The sequence below is a fragment of the Phocoena sinus genome, chromosome 16 (assembly GCF_008692025.1).
Source record: "Phocoena sinus isolate mPhoSin1 chromosome 16, mPhoSin1.pri, whole genome shotgun sequence".
NCBI lineage: Eukaryota > Metazoa > Chordata > Mammalia > Artiodactyla > Phocoenidae > Phocoena > Phocoena sinus.
The window spans coordinates 20,048,290-20,076,218 of NC_045778.1; the positions used below are offsets into that span (position 1 = coordinate 20,048,290).

General features: G+C 36.0%; 1 protein-coding gene across 1 annotated transcript in view; it reads right to left on the bottom strand.

The window, feature by feature from the left end:
• CTNNA3 (catenin alpha 3) overlaps positions 1 to 27,929 on the bottom strand; it is a 1,597,197-nt gene that overhangs the window by 1,228,934 nt on the left and 340,334 nt on the right. The window contains exon 6 of the mRNA XM_032609210.1: positions 14,645 to 14,908. Within this exon, the coding sequence (XP_032465101.1) occupies positions 14,645 to 14,908 (264 nt within the window). The remainder of the gene's footprint in view (positions 1 to 14,644; positions 14,909 to 27,929) is intronic.

The window sequence follows — 27,929 nt, forward strand, 5'->3', positions numbered from 1 at the left end:
CCACAACCATGGGCTGCATCTGAGCAGAGCCACAGATGCTTACACAGGCAGAGCATCAGACCCCTGTAGGCACATAAGCTCCATTTGCTTCAGCACTCCCCTCCTTTGGGGCAGAGGCCCCAGTGTGGGGAGAAGGAAAAACACACACTTAAAGCGAACAGAGCCAGCTGGAGCCTGACCCTCAGGACTTCCACTCTTAGCAACTTAGGAGCAGACCCTGCCCCGGACAGGGCAGTGACAGCCACTGAGCAGAGAGGAATTCCCACCTCACATCCTGTACAGGCTTTAGCTTCTCCATCAGCAGCCACACCAACTACTAAGGTCATACTGGCCAGCACACCCTGTGGAAAGATATGACAGGCATAAACAACTCCAGCCCTCCCACCAAAGGCATTGGGCATAGCAATTTCCATAAGAATGCTCTCACATAACAACACCTCTTCAAGGCCACAATAGGTAAATGTTTTACCTATATTCATAGAGACAGAGAAAGTTAAGTAAAATGAAAAGGCAGAGGAACTACTCTTAATTGAAAGAGCAAGAGAAAAGTTCTGAAAAAATAAATAATGAAACAGAAATAAGCAATTTATCAAAGAATTCAAAATGTTGGTAATAAAAATGCAAACTGAATAAGGGGAGAAGATTGATCTAAACACAGATCATTTTAACAAGGAACTAGAAAATATAAAGAACCCAATATCTGAGAAAAAAAAGAACACTAGGGCTTCCCTGGTGGCACAGTGGTTAAGAATCCACTTGTCAATGCCAATGCAGGGGACACAGGTTCGAGTCCTAGTCCAGGAAGATTCCACATGCTGCGAAGCAACTAAGCCTGTGTGCCACAACTACTGAGCCTGCGCTCTAGAGCCCACAAGCCACAGCTACTGAAGCCCATGCACCTAGAGCCCGTGCTCCGCAACAAACAGAAACCAACGCAATGAGAAGCCCACGCACCACAACAAAGAGTAGCCCCCACTCACCACAGCTAGAGAAAGCCCACATGCAGCAACAAAGAGCAAACACAGCAAAAAATAAATTAATTAAATAAATTTTTTAAGAAAAGGAACTCTAGAAGAAATGAGTAGCAGACTAAATGACACATAAGTGATCTAGAAGGTAGAATATTGGAAATCACTTAATCAGAATTGCAGAAGGAAAGACCAAAAAAAAAAAAAAAGCACAACATACAAGTTCTCTAAGATAACATCGAATGTGCCAACATTTGCATTATAAATGTTCCAGAAGGAGAAGAGAGAGAAGGGAACAGAAAATGTATATGAAGAAATTGTGGCTTAAAATTTTCCCAAATTGAAAGAAGAATAAGGATATCCAGGTACAGGAAGCACAGAGGGTCCCAAACAAGATGAACCCAAACAGACCAACACCAAGACATATCATAATTAAAATGGCAAAAGTTAAAGATAAACAGAGAATTCTAAAGGAAGCAAGAGATAAAGAGTCATATACAAGGGAATCCCCATAAAGCTATCAGCTGATTTCTCTACAGGCCAGATTTCTCTGCAGGCCAGAAGGGAGTGGCATGATATATTCAAAATGCCAAAAGGGAAAAACCTGCAACCAAGGATACTCTACCCAGCAAGATTATCATGTGGAATAGAAGGAAAGACAACTTCTCAGACAAAACTAAAAGAGTTCAGCAATACTAAACCTATCCTAAAAGAAATGTTGAAGGGTCTTCTCTAAAAAGAAAAAGAAGAAGCTATAGGAAAGGGAAAATCCAACTAGGAAAGGCAAATATATAGTAAGGATTGAAGGTCACTTAAATAAGCCAGTACATGTATTAAAAGACAAAAAAATGTAAAAACAACTATAACTATAATAAACAGTAAAGGGATAAGCAGGAAGATGTAAAATATGACATCAAAAACACAAAATGTGGGGGAGGGGAATAAAAAAATGTACTTCTTTTTTGGGGGGGGCATGCCACACAGCTTATGGGATCTTAGTTCCCCAAACAGGGATCGAACCCAGGCCCTCAGCAGTGACAGTGCAGAGTCCTAACCACTGGACTGCCAGGGAATTCCCAAAATGTAGATCTTTTAGATATGTTGGAACTTAAGTGACTATCAGTTTAAATCAAGTAGATATAAGTACGGGTCAACAAACACAAACCCTATGATAACCACAAATCAAAAGCCTACAACCTGTGCTATGGTATTGTCACAAAAACAGATTTATAGATCAATGGAACAGAATAGAGAGCATAGAAATTAAACCCATGCACCTATGGTCAATTAATCTACAACAAAGGAGGCAAGAATATACAATGGAAAAAAAAAAGACAGTCTCTTCAGCAAGAGTGCTGGGAATGCTGGACAGCCACATGTAAAATGGTGAGATTAGAATATTCCATTACAAGCTATATACAAAAATAAACTCAAAATGGTTTAAAGACCTAAATGGAAGACTGGATTCCATAAAACTCCTAGAAGTGAACATAGGCAAAACACTGACATAAATCATAGCAATAATTTCTTGAATCAGTCTCCTAAGACAAAAGAAATAAAAGCAAAAATATACAAATGGGACTACATCAAACTTAAAAGCTTGTGCACAGCAAAGAAAATCATCAACAGCACAAAAAGACAACCTATTGAATACGAGAAAATATTTGCAAATGATATGACTGGCAAAAGGTTAACACCCAACATACACAAACAGCTCATACAACTCAATAAAAAAAAATAATAACAAACAAGCCAATCAAAAACTGGGCATAAGACCTAAATAGATCAAAGAAGACATATAAATGGCTAACAGGCACATGACAAGATGCTCAACATCACAAATTATTAGAGAAATGTGTATCAAAACCACAATGAAATATCACCTCACACCTTTCAGAATGTCTATAATCAAAAGTCTACAAATAAAAAATGTTGTATAGGATGTGGAGAAAAGGGAGTTCTCATACTCTGTTGGTGGGAATGTAAATTGGTGCAGTCACAATGGAAAACAGTGTGGAGTTTCCTCAAAAAATTAAAAATAGAACTACCATATGATTCAGCAATTCCATTCCTGGTTATATATCTGGAAAAAAGAAAACACTCATTCGAAAAGATACATGCACCTCAACGTTCATAGCAGCATTATTTATTATAGCCAAGACATGAAAGCAACCCAAGTGCCCATCAACAGACAACTGGAAGAAGAAGAAGATGTGGTACCTATATATATATATATATATATATATAATGCAATGTTACTCTGCCATTAAAAAAAAAAGAATGAAATACTGCCATTTGCAGCAATGATACAAACTGCTAGGTATAAAATAGATAAGCAATAAGGTTATACTGTATAGCACAGGGAATTAATCATTATCTTGAAATAACCTACAATGGAGTATAATCTGAATCGCTATGCTTACACCTGAAACTAATATAATAGTGTAAATCAATTACACTTCAATAAAAAAATGTAAAAAGAAAAAGGAGATATGGTTCATATATACAATGGAATATTACTCAGCCATTAAAAAAACAATCACATCAGCCATTTGCATCAACATGAATGGATCTAGAAGGTATTATGCTAAGTGAAAGAAGTCAGAGAAAGACAAATGCCATATGATCTCAATTATATGTGGAATCTAAAAAACAAAACAAAAACAGATATAAAGAACAAATGGGTGGTTGCCAGAGGGGAGGGTGGGGGGAAGGTGGAGGGAATAGGTGAAGATGATTAAGAAGTAAAAACCTCCAGGTATAAAATAAGTAAACCACAGGGACATGATATACAGCATAATGAATACATTCAATAATATTGTAATAATTTTGTAGTGGGACAGATGGTTACTAGACTAATCATGGTGATCATTTTAAAATGTATGCAAATGTCAAATCACTATGTAGCAAACCTGAAACTGATATAATATTGTATGTCAACTATATTTCAATTTAACATAATAAAAATAAAAAATAAGTAAATGTATGGAACAAAATGCCACTAAAAATACAAAGAGAAAATGGAAATCCACTGTAATGTGGGAGACTTCAACTCTAATAAATGAGGCAGAGACAAGAGTAAAAATGAAGATAATTCATTTATTACAATTAAGAAGTTCAAGAAAGTTATTTTTTTAGAATTTTCTATGAACAAAAACAGAATACACATTTTTTTCAAATAGGCAACTTTCAAAAAAAACCCATGAATTAAGCTACAAAGAAAATCCCTAAAGTTTTCCCAAAAAAAAGAAATCCAAAAATGTTTCCAAAATAAAACCTATACTGTTACCAAAATTCAGTGAAACTAGGTATTAATTTTATAGGATGAGAAAAACAAAGTTTAAAATTTTGAAATACCCTTCTAAGACTCCTAGGCCAAAAAAGAGAAAAATATTAACTAAAATTTATGCCTATTTAGAAAAAGAGTAAAAAGTACTGCCCCTCAAATATAAGGTGTCCAGAGAAAAAAGTGACATCATAAATAAATTTAAGACATTAAGAGAAAAAAATGAAGAAGACTAAAAATAAACTAAATAAATGTACTCAGTATATAAAATAATGGCAAAATTAACTCGGGAATTAGAAAGTAGGAGTTAATAAAGATAAAAACAGAAATTAAGTAATTTAAAAAATTAACAGTAATCTTAATTACCAAAAGAAATCTTTACAGAGAATAAAATAGAAGAAGTCAGATTTGTAAAATTTAGGCTAAAAAAAAAAGACACATTTTCCTAATGCTGTTCATTTGTTGACTCTTTTCTACTTTGCAGAATTTATTGAACTTTTCTTTTTTTCTTTTGATCCATTTTTGTGAATGCTCCATAGATATCTGAAAGGTGTGTGTTAGTTGTATATAAAGTCCTATACACCAAATCAAGTTGCAAACTGTCCATTTTTGTCCAGGGTGGTCAACAAATAATAAATAAAAACAAAAACTGCTCTATTTTGAGGTCTTCTATAATATGCCTTAAACCAACTTTCCTAAGTTGAATTCCAACCAATATTAAGTGTGAATTGTCCACTCCTATTACATAAGTCTCTTTATCACCTCCCATATTTATTTTTCCTCCCTGATTTTTCCCATTCTTATTTCTCACTAGGGCAATCCCTAATTAACATGAAACTAACACTACCTAGTGCTAGATTTCATTCCAGAGTAGTTTCCCTAGAGAACCCAACTTATGACCCATGAGTGAGGATTTGAAGGAAGAGTGTTGTGTTGAACTCTAGTAGTTTGCTTTATGTTATTCTCATCTCCTAAATAGGCATGCAATTATTAGAATCAGAGACTATTTCTTTTACTTCTTTTCTAGTTCTATGAAGCATATGACAATGTGGGAATACAGAACAGTTACCTAATAAATATTGATGATCAACCGGCTGACATGAAACTCATGATATTATATAAATACTACATAAGAACTTGTTTTAAACTCTGCTCTAGATTTCAGCTTTACCTTTCTCAAGTTTTGGAAAAGTAAAATAAAATCATGATTTTATCTAGCCACCTAGAAGGTATCTCTAAGTTTGATATCAAATTTATGGATCATGAGTTGAACATTCTCTGTAATATCATGTACAGCATGTATTTAATAGTCGCAAGAGCAAACAAGTTCTAGAAATCATTATTATCCACATATTTTATTTACAAGGCACTCAATCCTTTCTTTTTAATCATCAAGATGTAAGAGATTTTAACCTTCTCTTATTGGATAAATATTTATTAGATGCATTAAAATTTCTCACCAGGTTCTCAAATGTCAGCAATTCATTATCTTTTCAAAAAATATTTATTAAGCAATTATTACATCCCTGGCACTGTGCTAAGCAGTGGGGGATATAAATATTAATAAGACATCATTCCTCTACTCACAAAACTCATCATCTACTAGGGAAAGGAAGATACATAAACAAATGTATTAAACTCAAGATCTAATTGAATTCCAGCACTGGCCATCATTTTTCACAAGAGGTCTTATTTGGAAAGGGCAGTTACTAGGGGGAGATGGTCATGAGAAACAAGCTCAAGTTATAAGTCTTCTAATTCTTGTTTCTCTTGAACATAGACAAATTATACAGCTTAATGGAAGAGCAGTTTGCTGCTTTACAAAGGACATAATAATTTCTAAACTATTTGCTCTACAAGGCAATCTGGTCCTAATAATAAAATGTGCAGATAAACATGCTAACTACTGCAAATATAAGGCGTTAGTATTAAGCCAGTACCTAGCACAATGCCTCACACAGACTAGATTTAACAAATACTTATTAAATTTAATCAGTACAGAGCCAGAGTCAAGATGGCGGTGTGGGAAGATGTGGAGTTTGCGTCTCCCCACAGCTAGGGTGCCTGCCGGACACTGGTGGGGGACCTCGATGCCCAAGGAGATGGGAGGAACCCCCAAGCGAACCATGTACCAGCTCCACTGTTGGAAGCCTCAGGCCAAACAACCAGTAAAACAGGAACACAATTCCACAAAAAAAAAAAAAAAAAAAAGACAGCAAAAAATGTCACAGATGAAGGAGCAAGGTAAAATCCTACAAGACAAAATAAATGAAGAGGAAATAGGCAATCTACCTGAAAAAGAATTCAGAGTAATGATAGTAAAGGTGATCCAAATCTCAGAAATAGAATGGAGGCACAGATTGAGAAAATACAAGAAATATTAAACAAAGATCTAGAAGAACTAAAGAACAAACAGAGATGAACAACACAATAATTGGAATGAAAAATACACTAGAAGGAATCAAAAACAGAATAACTGAGGCAGAAGAACGAATAAGTGAGCTGGAAGACAAAATGGTGGAAATAACTGCCAAGGAGCAGAATAAAGAAAAAAGAATAAAAAGAATTGAAGACAATCTCAGAGACATCTGGGACCACACTAAACTCACCAACATTCGAATTATAGGGGTCCCAGAAGAAGAGAAAAAGAAAGGGTCTGAGAAAATATTTGAAGAGATTATAGTGGAAAACCTCTCTAACATGGAAAGGAAATAGTCACCCAAGTCCAGGAAGCACAGAGAGTCCCATACAGGATAAACCCAAGGAGAAAATCACCTAGAAACATATTAATCAAACTAACAAAAATTAAATTCAAAGAAAAAATATTAAAAGCAGCAACAGAAAAACAAAAAATAACATACAAAGGAATTCCCATAAGGGTATCAGCTGATTTTCTTTTCTCTATAGTAATACCTTTCCCAATGAGTTCCATACTTTTTATTCTCTCATATTGTTGTGTCATCTCAACTTAAAGAACTCCCTTTAGCATTTCTTGTAAGGTAGGAATACGGGTGATGAACTCCTTCAGCTTTTGATTGTCTGAGAAAGCCTTTAACTTCCCTTCATTTTTGAATGACAGTTTGCCAGGCACTGTATTGTTGGTTGGCAGATTTTTTCTTTCAGCACTTTGAATATATCACCACATTTGTCACTGGCCTGCATAGTTTCTGCTGAAAAATACATTGATAATCTTATGGGGGAAGGGAGGGTCCCCATGTATGTAGCAAGTCATTTTTCTCTTGCTGCTTTCAAATTTCTCTTAGTCATTAAGTTTGACAATTTGATTATACTGTGTCTTGGTGTGGGTCTCTCCAGGTTTTTTTTTGTTTTTTTTTTGGTGTTTTTTAGACTTCCTGGATGATGTCTATTTTCTTTCTTGGTTTGGAAAATTTCCAAACATTATTTCTTTGAATAAGCTTTCTGCTCCCTTCTTTTCTCTTCTTCTGGAACTCTCATAATGCATACATATCCACATGATGATACACATATGCATAAGTTTCTTAAGCTGACTTCACTCTTTTTCTTTTTTTTCTTTGCTCCTCTGACTGTATAATTTCCACTGACTTGTCTTTGAGTTTACTGATCCTTTCTTTCCTGTCTGATCTAGTCTGAGCTAAACTCCATCTATGGATTTTTTCCCCCATTCAATTGTATTATTCAGCTCTATGATTTTTTTTAACATTTTGTCTTTGTTAAAATTCTTACTTTGTTCATAAATTGATCTCCTGACCTCAATGAGCACCTTCCTGTTCATTATTTTGAATTATCTGTTGGGTAAATCACATATCTCTAGTCTACTAGGGTCCGTTTCTGGAGAGTTAGTTTGTTCTTTTATTTGGAACATATTTCCCTGTTTTTTTCTTGACTCTCTCTGTGTTTTTCTGTGCATTAGATAAAATAGCCACCTCCCCAGTTGAGAGACTGGCCTCAAGTGGGTGATGAACTCCAATAATCAGCCCATCCAGCTACTCCAGATGCTTCTCAAATGTTTTTGCTAGTCTAACTTGAAAAGTTAGACACTAGACACTAGATGTGCAGCATAACCCCTTCCAGGGAGAAACTAGTAGCTGGGCTTTACTGCTGGAGCAAGCCTGGGAAAGGAGTTGTAGGAAGAGGCTCCGTTCATTCAAAACTGCCACTTTGTTCTGTGTAGACCCCAGGAAATTAGAGAATGCATGGCTCCATCAGCTCCTAGAGGCAGGCGAGTGAGAAGCTAGATCTTCAGGCAGTAGTCAGAAAAGTCTACTGTACTAGATGTGTAGTCCAACTCCTTCTAAGATGGTGACTCGGTTACTTAACTGGAGCTAGCCAGAGGAAAAGCCATGGGAAGTGCCCACACACAGGTTCAAATGCCTAGGAAACTAGTGATTGCCTGTCCCATCAGCTCCCAAAGACAGCTGAGTTAGAAGTCAGACCCTGGTCAGCAACTGGAAAATTTAATAGGTAAATGTGCATTCTAACCCCTTCCAAGAAGAAGCTGGAAGCTGGGCTTTATTGCCTGCTCATTCTGAACTGAGCCAGGGGAAAAAGCTATAGAAATTGTTTGAAAACTACCTCTTTGTTCTCTACGGCCCCAAGGGACTAGCAAATATAGGGCCCTGTCAGCTGCCAAAGATAGGCAAGCTAGTAGACAGTCCCTCTGGTAGCAGCCATAAAAGTTGGAGTGTTAGATATGTATCAAAACCTTTTCTCCTCAAGGAGAAGCTGGGAGATGGGGGATCCCTCTCAACTGTATGATGCTGTGTTAAGAATGGAGTTTATGGTGAGAGTGTATCTCAGTTTTTACTAACTGTTTTGAGGTGGGCATTTTCTTAGTTGACCAACTTGGAGGAATTGCTCAACTCGTTTCTGGATTTCAGAGGCAACTGATACATGTGTAGTTGTTTACTCTGTGTGTTTATGGGTAGAGGGAAGAGTCGGGAGCCTCCTATTCTGCCATCTTGCTGAGAATAAATCTATCCCTATTTTCTTTTTAAAATATTCTTTTTGCCTTTGTTGTTCTTCAGTTTCACTACAATATGTGTAGATGTGGATTTCTTTCTATATATCTTGCTTGGGAATTATTAGATTTTTTAGCTATGGAGATTGCTATCTTCCATTAGTTCCAGGAAATTCTTAGTATATTTTTATGATTTTCTTCTCCTGTATCTTATATCAGAATATTTTAGAACTCGTCACACCACTCTCCGTGTATCTTAACTGCTTTTACAAAAAAATCTTATTTTGTGCCTCTGTGGTGCATTGCAAGTAACCTCTTCAAACACATCTTTCAGATCATTAATTTGCTATCTAACCTCCTGTTTTGCCTAACCATTGGATTTTTCACAATTATGTTTTTCATTTTAGATAGTTCTGCCTGGTCAGTTTTGATAGTCTTTTCTTCCTTCATCATACTCCTCATACTTTACTGAGTAGATGAGGAAATAATATATATTAAGCATACTAATTTACATCTAATACCTTACTGTTTCAACATCTGCAGTATTTGCAGATCTGATTCTGCAGTTTGCTCTTTCTACAAAATTTCATTAATGTTGGCTTGCTTATTTGTGTGTCTTGTGAGAACTTATTATCCTTGGAGTTGTATGAGAATTTTTTGTGGACTTAGTGTACGGTGCAGAGAGAATCTGAGTTTACTTCTGGCAGTTACTTGGAGATATTGCCAAGACAGGACAATTTTAAATTTTCAGTTAAAGTCTTAGAGGCTACACAGATAATATGACTTTTGACCCAAAGTCCAGATAAGAACAGACTTATAGTTAGAAAATTTCCAAGATGTTCTGTATATTTTTCTGACCTACCCATGGCCAATTTAAGCCAGCCAAGTTTTCCTACTATCTCCTGCTGTAGAGGCTAGTGTTTTTCTTGTTTATCCAATGAGGTGGTCAAATAAAAGGATTCTCAGATTCATGTAAGGGTCTCATGTGACTTTCCAGCTGACAAGCTTTGTCTTCTGTCCTCAGTTCATGTTCTTCCAAAATCCAAGCTACAGGCAATAATGAAAAACAAATTCCCTATATCGCCTAGCACAATGCTAGTGCTGGCATGCTAGTTTGGATTTGTCCTCTTTGTACCTGGCTAGCCCCAACAAATTTCCCTAATTCACCTATCAGATTATGCATGTAGTTAAAAATATTTTATCCATTATTTTTAGTTTTTCTAGTTCACTATATTTCTAAAAACCAAACCATTTTTTCATATTAAATTGCTTCTAGATATCACTGATGCCTATTTTCCTTTACCTCCTAAATGCTAATTTGATTAATAGAGGTCCTGCTTTCTCCTTCAGGTGAAAACAGAAGAATATAAGGACTGCATATACCTCAAAACTAGTACTCTTAGTAAAAGGCAGCATAGAATGGCAGTTACAGGGAACCTAAACTAAGGCTAGATAGCCACCGAGAAAAGATTTTTTTTTTTTCTCTTTGTGCTCCCTTATCACAGAAAGGTATCTGAGCAGCATATCACTCAGATATTTTCCTTGTGGTTTCCCTCACTTTAAATTTGCATCCCAGTTAAAAGTTAGATAAAGTAGAATACAAACCCCCAGTACGTACACTACAAGTTGGAGAAAGGAGAAAAAACAGGGGTAAAGGGAAAATGCTCTTCACTCCATTGTTGCAAAACGACAGGCACCATTCCTATATTCATTCTTTCCTTCCTTCCTTCATTCATCGATATTTACCTAGCATTTACTATGTATAGAGCATTGTTCTAGGTGTTGGGGATACAACACTGAATAAAGGAATATATGAATGATGACCATAAATGAATATATAAAAAGAAGATAAGAAAATAAACATGACAGCTCTTTGAAAATGACAAAATACTACAAAACTCCTTTGTTATTATCATCATTATCACAAGAGGATCTGGATAATTCTGTAGACTGTGATTATAAAAGCTGTGTTTTCCTTCCAAACAAGAGCAAATATACCTTAGTAGACTTGGAGTTTCAAAGCAATTTTCACTGGCAAAGTTTCTCACTTAAAGATATTTTCATAATTCTGTTAATCCATAGTTGGGACACTTCTCAACTCTCATTCAGTCACAAATGCGAAAGAACACTCTAAACTTCACATTAGCTTTTCCAATAAAGAAATTGATTTAGCCCATACAGTGTTCTAATTCAACTTCTATTTTCTCCAACAATAAATCTCAGGTTTCATTTCAACAACCAGACATGGACCAGAATGAAAGATTTAATGATGCTTCAGCTTGGTAGTTGTTGAGTAAGTGCTCTGATAAATTTCTACACTATAACATTTAATGAGACTTACTCCCAACAGAGTATTTACTACATCAGTTTATTTCATAGTATTATATTTGCAGAAGCAAGATAGAGCAAAGGTTATTTTGGATCCTTTACCAATAAGCTTCCTGTAAGTAAAGAAAAGTGCAACGATTTAATTTACAAAATCATTTAAAAAGGCTAAATGCTCAATAAATTCTGCTTTATCTAGTTCAGACAACCTCAGAAGCTATTGTAACTTGGATATAAAAATGTATATAAAATTCAGGCATTTTGTACCAGCTTTCTATCCCTAACTTTGACTGGAACTGAATTTCAAAGGTTGTTGAGACAGTATTGGGATTTCTGGATAATATCTTTGAAACTCCCTCCTGCCTTGATAAGAAGAAGGGAGTCAGCAACTTATCTTACAAAAGGGAAGACTCTATCACTATGCCTATGCCCACTCCCATCAAAACTACACACACACAGAGACACACAAAGACACACACAGACACACACTTTCTCCTCCTCTCCAACCACTGCCATTTCTTGTCTGCAGCAGCCACTTTCAACTAAAGTGAGAAAAGAGAAGTCCCTGAAGGAAGACAACTTCAAAATCTTTTATCTTCTTCTAAAATCCTAAGAATATAGAAAAAGGTGTCTGAGATAAACTGGACCTCTTATACAAGCATCACCTGATACAATTCTGTTTAGTACTATGAAAAATGTGATACACAATCCCATCTATCCACTCTTACAAATTTCACCTCACAATACTAGTCACTCCTCATACACAGACTACTTCTACTTAAATAACCCAGGTACCCAAAAAATAATTTTTCACTAAAAAGTTATGCCATCTTTTGGACTGGGTTACATATATAATTTCTCTGGTAGTTCCAATAAACTAAGAATCGTAGAACAAGTTTTGTTGAATTTTGATTAACCACATTAAGCTCTACCTGTGAGAATTCAGTATAATACAGAAGTTGGAAATATCTTCTAGAGTCAGACATACTAGATTCACATCCTGGTTACTACCACTCACTAGCCTTCTGACTTGAGCAAGTTAAAAAGCATACATAAGTCTCAGTTTTATTTTCTGTAAAACAAACAAACAAGAAAAAAACATATCTTATATGGACACTGTAACAATTAAGTGATAAATTTATGTTAAGTGTTTAGCTATCAAGAAATGTTACATATAAATGTATGGGGGACCTAATGTTCTTTTAGTATCACTGGTATAAAACTAGTTAGAAACATAATCTTGCCCACAGTGTGTTTTCAATCTTATTGTGAAGACAGGATGCTCATCTAATAAACAAGTTTACTGAGTACCCATTACACAGGGCAAACATTTACATGATGGGGTATTATTAAAGAATCACCACTAATTTTCTACCTTAGTTAGACAAATAGGTCCTAAGATTTTCACATAAATGCTAATAATTAGGAAGTTAACAGATTTTTCCATTGATGCCAAAAATTAGGAATTTAATAATGTTAGGTTAGAAAAGAAGAAACCTGTTTAAGACATGTAACTAAAGGAAAAGCATATGGAAAGGCTATTCTAAACTTAAATGAATTAGATATCTAATAAGTTTATTGTGACAGTAATAATGTTAAGAACATATAGGAATTATAGGTTATGTGTTTATTTTTTTAAGTTATCAGTAAAACTTTAGTAATTTTAATTGTGTTGATTTCTTGATTATGGAAGAATCTTCCGCCAAATAGTCACCTCCACAACTAATAATGAAATCTAAGATTTATCGAGCACTTACTATGTGCCAGTCACTGCTATGAGCATTTTTACATGTATTATTAATTCACTGACGCAGACAACACTAAGATATAGGTCCTATTATTACCCTCAATTTATAGGTAAGAAAACTGACAGTTCAATAAAATAGCTTGCTTAAGGTCACACGGGCAGTATCCACCAGACCTGGGATAGGAACTCAGGCATCTGGGCTCCTGATCCCTTATCTTTAAGCATTACACCGTGTTGTCTTCCATTAAGCAAGTACTTATCTGACTTGGATAACCAATGATCTTTGACATCATACTGGAATGTCTAACAAATCTCTCAACTCAACATGTTGAAAATTGAGTTGCTGATCTTCCTCTCAAAAATGGCTTCAGCCACACTCTTCCCCATCATAGTTGATAAAAACTTAATCCATCCAGTTGCTCAAGCCAAAAAACAAACAACAACAACAAAAAAAACCTTGTAATTATCTGTGGTAGACACAGAGGTTTACTGCCCACATCCCCCTTCCAGGCAGGACTTGTTGCCTACCTGTGGAGGGTGAGGCCAGCAGATGGCCCCCCCAGCTGTCAGTTCCTTCGGGGTCTGCAGCAGCTGCAGAGGGCTTATCCCCAGCACCCCTGCCTGCAGGTAAGACCCTTCTCAGGGTAGGGTGACCTGCTTCCAGTGATTGAAAGAGGCCTGGGCCTGGCTATTTCTTGAGGTTACCACTCTCTCCAGAGCTCCCTACTCATTGGTGGCTTTGTGGGTCTGGCTCACAGGTAGACTTCTTCCTCTGCTCAGTCTTACTCCCTTCTTCTCCCCTCACACATGTTGATTCCTAATAACACCTTGTATCCCAAATTCTGTCCAGTGTGTGCCTCTAGAGGAGCTAACCTGCAACACCAGCCATGACTCTTCCCTTTTCACTTACACCCCACAACCATTCTGTCAAACCCGGTTGGCTCTACTTACAAAATTTAGCCTTAATATGCACTAGCCACCCTAGTCCAAACTAAAACGTGAGGAGTTCAAGAGAGCAGCACTCAATTGTATCCCAAGCATAAAGAACAGCGCCAAAAGTAAGTATTTGTGGAATGAATAAATCCTACATTTCATAAATTGATCTGTGTAAAATAAAGTCATCATTTCAATGTAATTAACAATCCCAATTTAAATGCATTGGCTTCCTTGGCAGAGATGTACAGGAATCAGAAGTTTACTGATGGAACAGTGTCCTGCTATTCAATTCTTTGGAAAACACAGACAATAATAGAGACTGATTAGGTCACTGGATTTTTATTTACTCATACTCTGAACTCCAACCCAAGGATCTGAGAACACACATCTATTAATTTTCACATTGGTACGTCAAATCACATTTTAATTTTCTCTCAACTTACCTCAAGCTCATCAAGGGCACTTCCCAGGGTTGCTGCCTGAGGTTCTGGTGGGACTAACACATTCTGGATGCCTTGTGAAGCATTTGAAATTACATCGAGGGCATTCTGAATTTCTTCACAAACTGTGTCCTTGCTGGCTTTGAGGGAAGCGACATCAGAATGTTCCAAACAAGCTGAACAAATTGAATGCAATATGGGGGAGTTCTCCTTCAATGAGGCCCGGGCACCTGCAATTTCATCCCTCTGATTTGGAGATTTTAGGTCCTGAGGAAAGAAATAAAAAGAGAGGTTATGGAAGAAAGATTTATGCCAAGAAACTCCATTTTTCTGCCAATATAAGTGAAAAGATAATAGACGCTAGGAATTCATAACGATAAGTTAAAATAAAGGGCATAAATTATTTCTATACTCCTCCTGATTCTGTTAAAATTTCTATAATAGGAAAGCTAAGCCATAGCAAATAAAGGTCACAATGGTACAGATGTGTGGTAACTGAGTAACTCTTACATTTGTCAGTCATATACTTATAAGTCAGAAAAATACTTTGGCTTTCACATTATGAAATGAATTATAAGACAGCTTGAATTACAAGCATGCTGATTACTTATTTGCATAGATGGTGATGATTGCATTTAACCTTTTTGTTAAAACTAAACCAATTAAGTTAAGAATACTAAATTAAACTTCCCACCATTCAGCTATCTTCCACTCTTTTTCAGAAATACTTGCTAATAAGTTAATCCTGGATTTTTCTTTCTTTGACATTTATTCAAACAAATAGTTATTGAGCATTTAGTATATGCTAGCCCTTGTGCTTAGATGTCAAGTGCACAGAAGTGAACAATCCTGCAAGGACCTTGTTCTCCTGAAGCTTATGTTCTTGTTTGAGGGGGAGGGGGCCTAAAGACAAACGGATAAACTAGGTAAAACCAATACACAAGACAATTTCAGGTAATGAAAAATGCTATCGAGAAAACACAACACTGACTGACTTGAGAAGAGAAGCTCTTTAGCTTGGGTGGTCAGAGAAGATATTTCCTCAGAGATGACATTTGCAATAAATATAAATGAAAAGCATTTCAAACAGTGGGAGGAGAGGAAAGAGAAAGTCCTATATAAGTGACAACTGGTTAAAACTAGCTCAATATATAGTGAAAAACCCTGGCAAGTACTCCTTTAACCAAGAGATGAATGGTAACATCATCAGTGATGTCACATGGCTAGCAGGTGCTTCTTGATATGTTGTGACAAGACGAGTACTTCATCTGTCTGGAATTCTCTCCAAAAGCCCACAGTCTCAGTCTAATCATGAGAAAAACAACAAACAAAACCAGACTGGGGAAAATGCTACATGATACCTGGACTGTATCCCTCAAGACTGTTAAGGTCACAAAAAACAAAGAGACTGACTGATAAACTGTCACAGACCAGAGGAAATCGGGGAGACATGATAACTAAATGCAGCATAGAACCCTGGATCAGATCCTGGAACAGAAAAAAAGACATTAATGGGAAAACTGATGAATTCCAAAAAAAGCCCAGAGTTTAGTTAATAGTAATGCATCAATGGTTGTTCATTGTGGCTAACGTAAGACATTAACAATGAAGGAAATCAGAAGAAAAGTAGATGGGAAATTTCTGTACTATCATTGCAACCTTTCTGGAAATCTAAAATTATTAATATAAAAAAAGTTTATTTTAAACAAAACTAATTCAAGGGAACTTAACAATAACTTATGCATTCCACATACAATATCTCATGTAATCCTTATAACAACTCATGATACATATTATTCTCCTTTTTAAAGATGAGAAAACTGATATCTAGAGAGACTGAGTTCATGAGCCAACTGACAAAGCTAAATGGTGGCATTTCTTGCATTGTAACCCAAGTCAGTGCAACTGCTAAGCCATGATCCTAACAGCTATGTTATACTCTTTCCTGCATGGGAAGGATTTCTCTTATTTGCTACTACACAAGGATGTGAGGACCTGTGTTGTATAATGACTTATAATTTATAAAGTGCTTCTGGATAGTATCTCACTGACCATCACAACACCCTTTAAGGCAATAAGGCTGGTGTTATTAGCCCCATTTTAACTAAATGAGTATTTAGTCTAAGGAGATAAAAAGGCTGATAAAAGACGAGATGTAAACCTAAGTCTTCTGATGGCAAATCCCATGACTCTGCTACCTTCAGATAATGTTACCTGAGGTTAATAAATGGCAGCACTACTATATTTTTAGCTCCTTCCTTTCTGAAAATAAAGGCTGTCTGCTACTTCATGCAGGATTTGGGAGTAATTAACTTTTTTTTTTACAAGATGTAGGGAAGACAGAAGTAGCTGTCTACCCACTGTTCTTAGCTAGGACATGGAAGCAACCTAAGTGTCCATGGACAGAGGAATGGATAAAGAAGTTGTGGCACATATATACAATGGAATATTACTCAGCCATAAAAAGAAACAAAACTGAGTTATTTGTAGTGAGGTGGATGGACCTAGAACTTGTCATACAGAGTGAAGTAAGTCAGAAAGAGAAAAACAAATACCGTATGCTAACACATATATACGGAATCTAAAAAAAAAAAAAAAAAAGGTTCTGAAGAACATAGGGGCAGGACAGGAATAAAGACACAGACGTAGAGAATGGACTTGAGGAAATGGAGAGGGGGAAGGGTAAGCTGGGATGAAGTGAGAGAGTGGCATGGACTTATATATACTACCAAGTGTAAAATAAATAGCTAGTGGGAAGCAGCCACATAACACAGGGACATCAGCTCGGTGCTTTCTGACCACCTAGAGGGGTGGGATAGGGAGGGTGGGAGGGAGACTCAAGAGGGAGGAGATACAGGGATATATGTATATGTATAGCTGATTCACTTTGTTATACAGCAGAAACTAACACACCATTGTAAAGCAATTATACTCCAATAAAGATGTTAAAAAATAAATAAAGGACATCTGCCAAAAAAAAAGAAAACAGCATGTGCAAAAGGTCTGAGGGCATAACAGAGCAAGGAGTATGCATGCTACTGCAGGTGGCACTACAAGTACAGGGACGCTAAGCAGGAACGGTAATGAATCCAGCTAGAAACGCAGGCAGATGCCATGTTAAGGAACTGCGAGAGAAACAAGCTCAGATGTGTATTTTCCAAGATTGCTCTAGCAGTGACCATTTAGTGATTAGAGAGAATGAAATTTCAGTCAGGGAGACCAGGCAATAATCCAGGTAAAAGACAATGAGTGCCTGAACGCTGAACACTATTGCTAGGCTGTAGTAGGAGGGATCCAGAAATATTTAGGAGGCAAAAACAGTAAGACTCTGTGATACTTAGATGGAAGGGGGTGGAGGTATCTAGAAGCATCTAGAAAATTGTTTTCACCATTGTGCACATCGTGATGCATTCAGCCAGATGGAGAATACAGAATGAATAATGCATTTGGAAGAGAAAGGTAAAGTCCTTTTTGTCATCTGTGAAATGTGAGATGCCAGCATAATATCCCAAATTTAAAATACTATACATGGATCTAGAATTAAGCTAGACATAGAGATCTGGTGAATCACTAACTCATAGCTGGGAGCCAAGGCATGTGTGTGAAGGTTACAGGGCCTTCACCCAGGATGAATGTTACAATAAGGAGAAGATCCTAGGATTCATCATAAGTTGTTTCTTGAAGATATAAACCTGAAAATTTTGTGTGCTAGACCAAGAAGCTAAATATGTATTGTAAATTACCAAGAAGGACATCAGAAGATACCGAACTCTCCAAAAACCAAAGAAGCAAGCAAAAACACATGCACGCCCTAGAGTTTAGGACCCAAAGTACTGTGGATAATTATGGTCACTATACTTTAAAAAAAAGAATTAAAGAAATGTTTTTAAGAAAAGCAATTTGGAAGACAGGATGACTTCTGTATGAGGGAGTTAAAAATATGGGGTCCATTTACTTCAAAAAAGTGAAATTTATATTGGAATACACATGATTTTTTAATAACCTAGACATAATGAATGAATTTGACAAGTTGTTAATGGACTTCTTTACTAAATCTAGAAACAACAGATCAAAGATGAAGCTTTTTAGATTTGAGTAAAATCTAAATAGATATAAAATAGATATAAAAATATATGTATTCCATCCACCTCCCTAGAGTCTGTCATACAGAGTGAAGTCAGTCAAAAAGAGAAAGACAAATACTGTATGCTAACACATATATATGGAATTTAAGAAAAAAAAATGTCATGAAGAACCTAGAGGTAAGACGGAAATAAAGACACAGACCTACTAGAGAATGGACCTGAGGATATGAGGAGGGGGAAGGGTAAGCTGTGACAAAGCGAGAGAGTGGCATGGACATATATACACTACCAAACGTAGAATAGATAGCTAGTGGGAAGCAGCTGCTTAGCACAGGGAGATCAGCTCAGTGCTTTGTGACCACCTAGAGGGGTGGGATAGGGAGGGTGGGAGGGAGGGAGACACAAGAGGGAAGAGATATGGGAACATATGTATATGTATATGTATAACTGATTCACTTTGTTATAAAGCAGAAACTAACACACCATTGTAAAGCAATTATACTCCAATAAAGATGTAAAAAAAAATAAATAAAGATGTTAAAAAATGTATATATATATATATATTCATATTGCTGTCTCCCTCACTTCATTATACTTCCCTTGAATGAAAGCACTATAACTTATTTATTTTTTTATTCATTATCTAGTAGTACATGGCACGTATTAGGAACTTAATCATTTATTTGAAGAAACAAATAGACAAATGAATAAGAAATAAGTAAGAGAAAGTTATGTTCAGAAAGGATAAGGAACTTGGGATATGATTATTCCAAGAAATCATATGTGTGGAAAATATACATAATCCGGAGAGTCTAGACAAACTTGTACATGATAATGCCGCAGAAAGCTAAAGAATAAAATTAAATTATACCTATCTGTACATCAAATGTTAGTGAAGCCATTGATATAACTGCTTTGGAAAACCAACAGTGCCTACCGAAGCTAAACATATGTATATGTTCATGAACGTATATGAACCAGCTCTATTCCACTCCTGGGAGAAGATACACTCTTACAGAAATATTTTCATATGTTCATTAAAAGACATATAAAAGTGTTCATAGAAACACTCTTCACAGAGCCCCAAATTAGGGACAACCCAAAGTAATGAGAATGAACAAAATGCAGTTACATGCTACAATACGAAATATGGAATGAAAACCACCAGACACGAAAGAGTACATATTACTTGATTCCATCTATATAAAGTTCAAACTCAGGCAAAACTAATCTATAGTTTTAGAAATCAGAATAGTGTTTATTCTTGAGGGGCGATTAGAGACTGGAAACGGGCATAAGGGATCTTTTGAATTTTGGTAATTTTCTGTTTCTTGATCTGGGTGCTTGTTACCTTGCAGGTGGTGTGTTTGGCTTGGAAAATTCATTGACCTGTATGTGTATAAGCTGTACATTTTTATGTATGTATGTTATACTTCTGTTTTTAAAGTTTATACAAAATCAGACAAAAGTGTTAATAAAGCAAAGCAAATATTCACTGGTATAAATAAGCTATAGACCTGTCATGTTACATTTCCCATGATATTTAGGGAAGGATGAAAAAATTGGATATGCGGTCCATTTGCAAGTATCTTCTACCAACTTAAGGGCTTCTGTTTAAAAAAGAAAAAAATCTAAATGTTTGAAAAATAAAAAAGGAAAGCTCTGATAGCTTAGCCATCAGAAAGGGCAAAGCTAAAGGATTTTCACAGCAATTGATTCCACATACCCTTGAACAAACCCACATTTCAAAAAATCAGAGGAAACTTCCTTCCTAAGCTACATCCCTGCCCAAGTAGAATAGCTCAGCAGATACTCTGCTCAACAAAGCAGAACTACATGCAAATTATTGAGTTTCTCTTCCAGGTGTTTAAATGAAGAATGAAGTTTCCGGAGCTGACAACCCACTTCTCTGGTAGTGGAGGGAAGGGAGCTCATAAAGAGTAGGGTTTTTTTCTCTTTTTTTTTGGCGGTACGCGGGTCTCTCACTGTTGTGGCCTCTCCCTTTGCGGGGCACAGGCTCCGGACGCGCAGGCTCAGCGGCCATGGCTCACGGGCCTGGCTGCTCCGCGGCATGTGGGATCTTCCCGGACCGGAGCACGAACCCGTCTCCCCTGCATCGGCAGGTGGACTCCCAACCACTGCGCCACCAGGGAAGCCCGTAGTTTTGTTTTCTTAAGACTAAGAAGACATGCAGAGAAAAGCCTGATGGATACTTTGCTATTTGGATTCCATTCTTGGTTGACTTCTATCCCCAATCTTCTCTCTTCCAAGATGTTGCCTGCCATCATTGGTCAGTGGGCAGCTTCATGTTCTATCAGAAAACAAAACAGTGCAAACACCTGCTAATTTAAATATGTTTCTCCAAAATAAATTAGGAAGTTGAATACTTAGCCTTAACTGAGCTGAGGGATATAGGATGGTGAAACAAGAGTAGACTACAGAGATAAAAAGAAGGTTCTGAGGGAAAAAAAAAAATGATTGAAAAAATGCGAGACTTTACAATCAAAACATTGTTAAGCAGCAGAGAGAGATCTTCACTGCTTTTCTATACTTATTTTCCATTTTCTATTTCATGTTAGTAGGACAAATTCACTAAAGGAGAAAATAAAAGAATTCTTCAAATTCAAATAGAAAACTAAGAAACCATATAATGATTGCATCAAGATATCCCCAAAGTATGTACTCCGGCCATTAATGCATGTCTTAAGTAGTTGTAATACAACAAAGTGAATATTAATACCTCCAAAGAAACCTCCTAGGAAAGCAATATTACTTAATTCTAATGCAGACTACTGTGTCAGTTAAGAAAATGTATATGTAAAGTTCAGAAACACACTATATTCATTTAATTTTCTATCTATCTGAAACAAATACAATACTATGTATTCATCTATCATTTGCCTTGAATTTATACCTAAAAAAAATTCTATCTGGAGTCATGTGTCATGATTAAAGGAAAAAGAATAAGCAGAAAAACATAAAAATAATGAGCTACTTCAGTAAGATCTAATTGCTATACTTCATGCTTTCCTTCCATTTGTGTGTATACTTCATCACTTAATCTAACAAAATTCAAATATCCATAAATCAGAAAACTTTTCCCGTATAGATTAATTAACACCTATGGGAGTTAAGTTGGATTTTAACATCTAGTCAAGGATCAATAAATATCATTATCCTTACAATTCCTTATTTAACTTTCTGTGACTCACTTCTCAGAAATAAATCACCATTTTCCAAATATTCTGGTGCATCTAAGAAAGCAAATAGCATCATTTAGTATAAATGGGATCCAAACTCAGAGATGTTGATGCAACTTCCTAGTTAATAATCCCTTACGTTCATGGAGTGGCTTATCCTGTTTAACATGTTTCCAGTCACTCTTTCACAAAGAACCCCATGAGGAGATACAAAAAGGGTTATTATTTTTTTTAATTAATAAAAAGTGGTAGTGGTAATTGTTTTTAAGAAAGCCAACATTTATTAAATAGCTATAATGCTTCCTACATGAAAGCACTCTCTATTCTTTCTCATTTAATGGCCCAGCTATGAATAAGATCCAGGATTGGCTCCTGTCTTATCACTCTTTCTACCCAATGCTAATATTTTTGTTATTGTCAGTAGCTTCATTATCTCTCACAAAGTCTGTCTAAGGACTTTCCTAAAACCCTACAGTTCTGTAGTAGCCCAAAAGAAAATACACCTTTCAGGCATACCTTCTTGACAAATAACTGTCACACCTAATATAACGCAGATTAGAAACTTATTCCTTAATTGAGTTTCAGAATAAGACTAATAAGATAACCTCAGGCCAAAATTATAACACTAAATTCAAGTGTGATTGATAAGGTCATTTAGTTTGCCCCAAAATATAAGTGAATGATACATGAAGAAAGAGTAAAATTAATAAGTATCATCTTCACTATTTTAATCTACCTTTGATAAAATAACAACTCTAAACATAGCATCTTAGTAGTGATAGCTTAATGGTTGCTTTTCCCAGAGCAAAAAACTTTTTGGCTTTTAAGTTTAATTCAACAGGCTTGAAAAACCTGCTACAAGGTGTGACTTAATAGCTAAGGGTGAAATGAGGCAAACGCTGAGCAACTCCAAGGCAGGAAGTCTGTCTCATAATGAAAATAGCAGGAACTTTGGGGTTATAATTCCAACACAAAAACACTCCAATAGCAGGAGCTTTTGATTGTAATAATTAACCTTACTTCAGCTACAAAATGGGGATAATAATTTCTACCTCACAGGGTATTAATGAGGTTACCTAATTTAATGTGAAACATTTTTCCCGCATTTTCTTACTTGATCTCTCTCTATACAACAAACTATTGGCCATATTCCCTCCTTAAATATTTCTCCCCTGTCTCCTTAAATGACAATACTGAATTTAACTTGACAGGTAGTGACCTCTCTACTGAGCTCCAGGAGCATAACTCTAGTTGGATCTCAAAATATACAGGCCCAAAATTGAACCCATTGCTTTTCTTATACACACTCCCAAATATGTTTCTCCTCCAACATTCTCAGACTGAAGGGCCCCAATATCCAGCGGACTAACAATAAACTTAAGGAATATCCTTGACCCTTCCATTCCCTCATCCCAGCCATTAGGTGAGATCTATTATTCTCCTCATTAAATATTTCTCCAGTAAGTACCCTTTGTTCTCGTCCTCATTACTAGTAGTAGTCTAGTGGGAAAATGATTAGGGAGAAAACAGAGGAAGTGCTTGTGAAAACACGGAGGACAGAACAAATTAGAGAAATATTAAAGACAACTTTTTGACTAATACGATATTCTGTCAGTAACACAATCAGAGGAGTCTGTCTAAACTTCACATATGATCCTCACTCCCCAATTTAAATTTTTCAAGTGACTGTTAATTAACACAACATCTCTCATATTGTTTATTACAGACAAGCATGATCTGGACTCCAGCTTCTCTCTCTAGCCTTACATTCTACCACTTCTCTCACAGGCACCCTTTTCTCCAGCCACACAGAAACACATGAGGTTCTACAGGTGCCTTTGCATGAGCTATGTCCCTGCCTCCCCTCATATCTCCTGCTATATGTCCATTCATCCTTCAAGACAATTTGGATTCTCATGTTCTGTCATCCACGGACACACTCATGTGTTCCAATAGTACTTACACAGCACTGATCTAGGACTTATTAAACCATTACCATTTGCTATATTTATTCATTGATACATCTGTGTCTCTCACTGAATTAAGAGTTCCTATTGGGGCCAAAATGATGTCTTAATTCTTTCATTCCCTGGGCCTTGTATAGGAGCTGGCACAGAATGACCAATGAATTAATAATACAACTTTAAAGACATGAGAAAACTTTGAGGGTTACTGCCTTAAGATAATTTACTTTTCCATAAGATACAATTTTGAATTTTGGAAAAGGAAATCACAACTGCAAAAAGCTAAGGTATACTCATTCTAGAATGGAAATGTTCTTCTTTTATTGTGTTCCCAATTAGGCTAACTAGATTTGCCTATGAACTATTCTTCCAAGTGTTCTGGACTAGCTGTTGATGACAGTTTTTAGCACTTACATGTAAGTGTGTCATTCAGTGCTTATTGCTGTGTATCTCAGGTTGTTCTGAAAAATATCTGATTTCTAATTACATTCCCCAGCAGGAGGCAAGACCTTGAGGAAATGCATGTAAGATATCCCATATTTGTCATGCTTTTCAGAAAGCTAAGTTAGTGCTCCCTACCTTGACCAACAATCAGATCCATCTGATTGAGGAAAACAGAAATAACTTAGGTTAATAATCGTGTTAAGTTTTGAGTATTCTTAGATACTGATTTCAAGAAGTATTTATACAGTGGAACTGAACTAAGAGCTAGAAGGAAATACAAAGTAAAAATAAGCACCCACTCTGAAGTCCTCTGCTCTCTAGAAATTGTTAAATAATAATATGCTAAAATAAAATGGTGGAATAGATCAGAATTACTATAGGAAATGTAAGGAAAAGCATGCATAGGTTAGGAACTGCTTCATAGAGAGGCAGGTGAGCATTTCAAAATGCACCAGGTAAAAGAGAGCCAAAAAAGCTCACATAAAAGTCAGCTGGCTCTCTAATATGCTTCTCAAACATAGCATATCAAAACCTGAGCTCCTGAAAATACCCCTCAAACCACTACTACCAGTCTTCACCAGTTCAGTAGCAGTTCTTCCAGTTGACCAAACCAAAAACCTTGTTGTCAGCCTTTACTTCTCTTTCTCTCAAATCTCACATCTAGTCTATCAGCAAATTCTATCACCTTTACTCTCATTTATCTAGAATTTGGCATCTTATCACTTCTAGCAAGTCATCATGTCACTGCTTTGCTCAAACCATCCTATATATCTTTCTGACCTCACCCTTACTACTCCCTTTGTTCACTGTGATCCAGCAACATGGACCTCCTTTCTGGTTCTCTAAAAATCTAGGCATATCCCATCCCTACCCTAGGCCATCCCATTGCTGGAACACTCTTCTGGATCCATGACTGGCTCACTCTCTCACTTCTTTTGAGTCTTTACTGAAAAATCAACTTTTCAGTGAGACCTCCTCTAGCCACTCTATCTAAAAATTCATCCAACAATTTCACTCTCAACATGCCATACTTCTTTCCCTGCTTTATTTTCTTCTTACTACTATTTATCACTAATATACTTTATATTATAGTTATTTACCATGTTTGTTTTCTGTCTTCTTCACTGGAATGTAAGCTCCATGAGGGCACATGAAAGGTATCTGACAAATGTTTATTAATGAATGAATGAACATCAACTCAAGTTAAAAACTTGCAATTAATTTGAAACATCTCACACATATAAAAATTATCCTATCACATATGGGAATAAAATGCCAGAAATTGTCTAGTTATACCTGAGAAGACAGATAAAGGGCACAGAAATAGATAGAACAAAACCTATTGCTCCTTTTTATCTCTCATTCCAAAGACAGATCTCAGAACATGTTTACCTGGATATCTCACAATTTACTTGTGAGTTTTACTTATGTCATATTTCATACTTACCAGAATGCATAGAAAAAGCTTCTGAACTCAAAACATAATGGCTGTGACTGTAGTTGAAAGGTCAATTGTATATGCCTGCCTATTAGAAGGTAAGTTGTATTTAAAATCCAGATCCCTAATTAACAAAGATTTTGCCTTACTCAAGAACTAGATACTGAGAATGTATCTTCTATATGCAGAGTATTCGCTGTTTAGTTTTTGCCAATTTAAATACTCATGTCTCCAAGAATGGCTGCAATCCACCCTGGTACATGAAATAAATTAGCATTCTTGTACTCTAGAGAAAAGTATGTGTTTAGCACCAAATGGAAACAGCAGATGACTAAATACTCTTTTTTAGCCTTGTTTCCATCATAAATACAACAGACGCAAGATGCTGGAATGTGGACAACCCCCAGAAGGTTGGTGTTTTCCTCTAATGCAGAAATAAACCATTTGAAAATGCATTCTATATAGCACACCAGAGTCAGCAAGAACCCCTTGGTTTATTTATTGCCATCAAGATGACTTTATGACTAACTATATCACAAATACCTCTATAGCCCAAATGAAACATAAGGCTACCTTTGATGTTAAACATCACTAAATATCTTATAAATGTATAGCAATGGTCATTCAAGTCTAAGATAAAGGATTGCCACATAAATGATTTAGAAAAACTATAGTTCACACTAAATACTGAGCATTACCCAAACTCATGAGACACTTATAGCCATGAGGTATGATCTCTAAAAAGTAATTTAATAGAGGAGGACCATTTCTATATTAAGTATGAAAAAAATTACCTTACTAGGAAGATCCAGCTTCATCATATCACCTCTTTTAAAAGCATAATGCACAAGAAAAATGACAGTATATCACCCTTGGTCTAATTGTCCAGCTATGTTCCTCAAGGTTCTCTAGCTCTTACTACCCAAATGTGAGTTGAACTTTCATTCTTATTTTTATTCATTGTAGGATAGGTAAGGAATAAATACTCAGAGACATTCAATTTCAGTCAAAAAAAATATTCTTCAACCTGATAAAGGGGATCTATGAAAAACCCACAGTTAAGATCATACTTAATGGTGAAAGTCTAAATGCTTTCTCCCTGTGATCAGGAATACAACAAGAATATCCTCTTTCACTTCTATTCAGTATCTAGTCAAATAATTTAAGGAAGGAAAATAAATAAAAGGCATCTAAACTGGAAAAGAAGTAAAAGTATCTATTTGAGTATAACATGATCTGGTATACGGAAAATACTAAGGAATTCACTAAAAAATAATTAGCGCTAATATATGAGATGAGCAAGGTTACAGGATGCAATGTTAATGTGCAAAAATGAATCGTATACCTATACACTTGCAATGAACAATATAAAAATAAAATTAAGGAAACAATATTATATACAATAGAATCAAAAATAAAATATTTAGTAATGAATCTAACAAAATTAGTGCAAGACTTCTACACTGAAAATTACAAAACATCATTAAAAGACTTAAATAAATGGAAAGACTTTCCATGTCATGGACTGGAAGACTTAATATTGTTATGACTGCAATATTCCCCCAAATTAAACTATAAATTCAGTACAACTCCTATCAAAATGCCAGCTGTATTTTTTGCAGACATTGACAAGATGAACCTAAAATTCATATGAAAATGCAAGGAACACAAAATAACCAAGACAATCTTTAAAAAGAACAAAACTGGAGGACTCACACTTTCCAATTTCAAAACTTACTAAAAAGCTACAAGAAAGTGTGTTACTGGCATAAGAATAGACATATAGATCAATAGAATAGAATTGAGAGTTCAAAAATAAACCCTTAAATTCACAGTCAATTAATTTTCAACAAAGGTGTCTAGACAACTCAATGCAGAAAGAATAAGTAGTCGTTTCAATAAACAGTGCTGGGACAACTGTATATTTACATGCAAAAGAAGGGAGCTGAACCCCTGCCTCATAGCATACACAAAAATTAACTCAACATGGATCATGCACCTTAATGTAACAGCTAAAGCCATAAACTCCATTCACGAGGAGTCTGTGCACACTCACTTGTTCCTGAAGCAGAGCGGAGGGGGCAGATTTCCTACACCGCTCTGTGTGCACCTCAGCCTGAACTACTGAGTGTGCCAGCCCTGCTTGGGAGCTTAGCT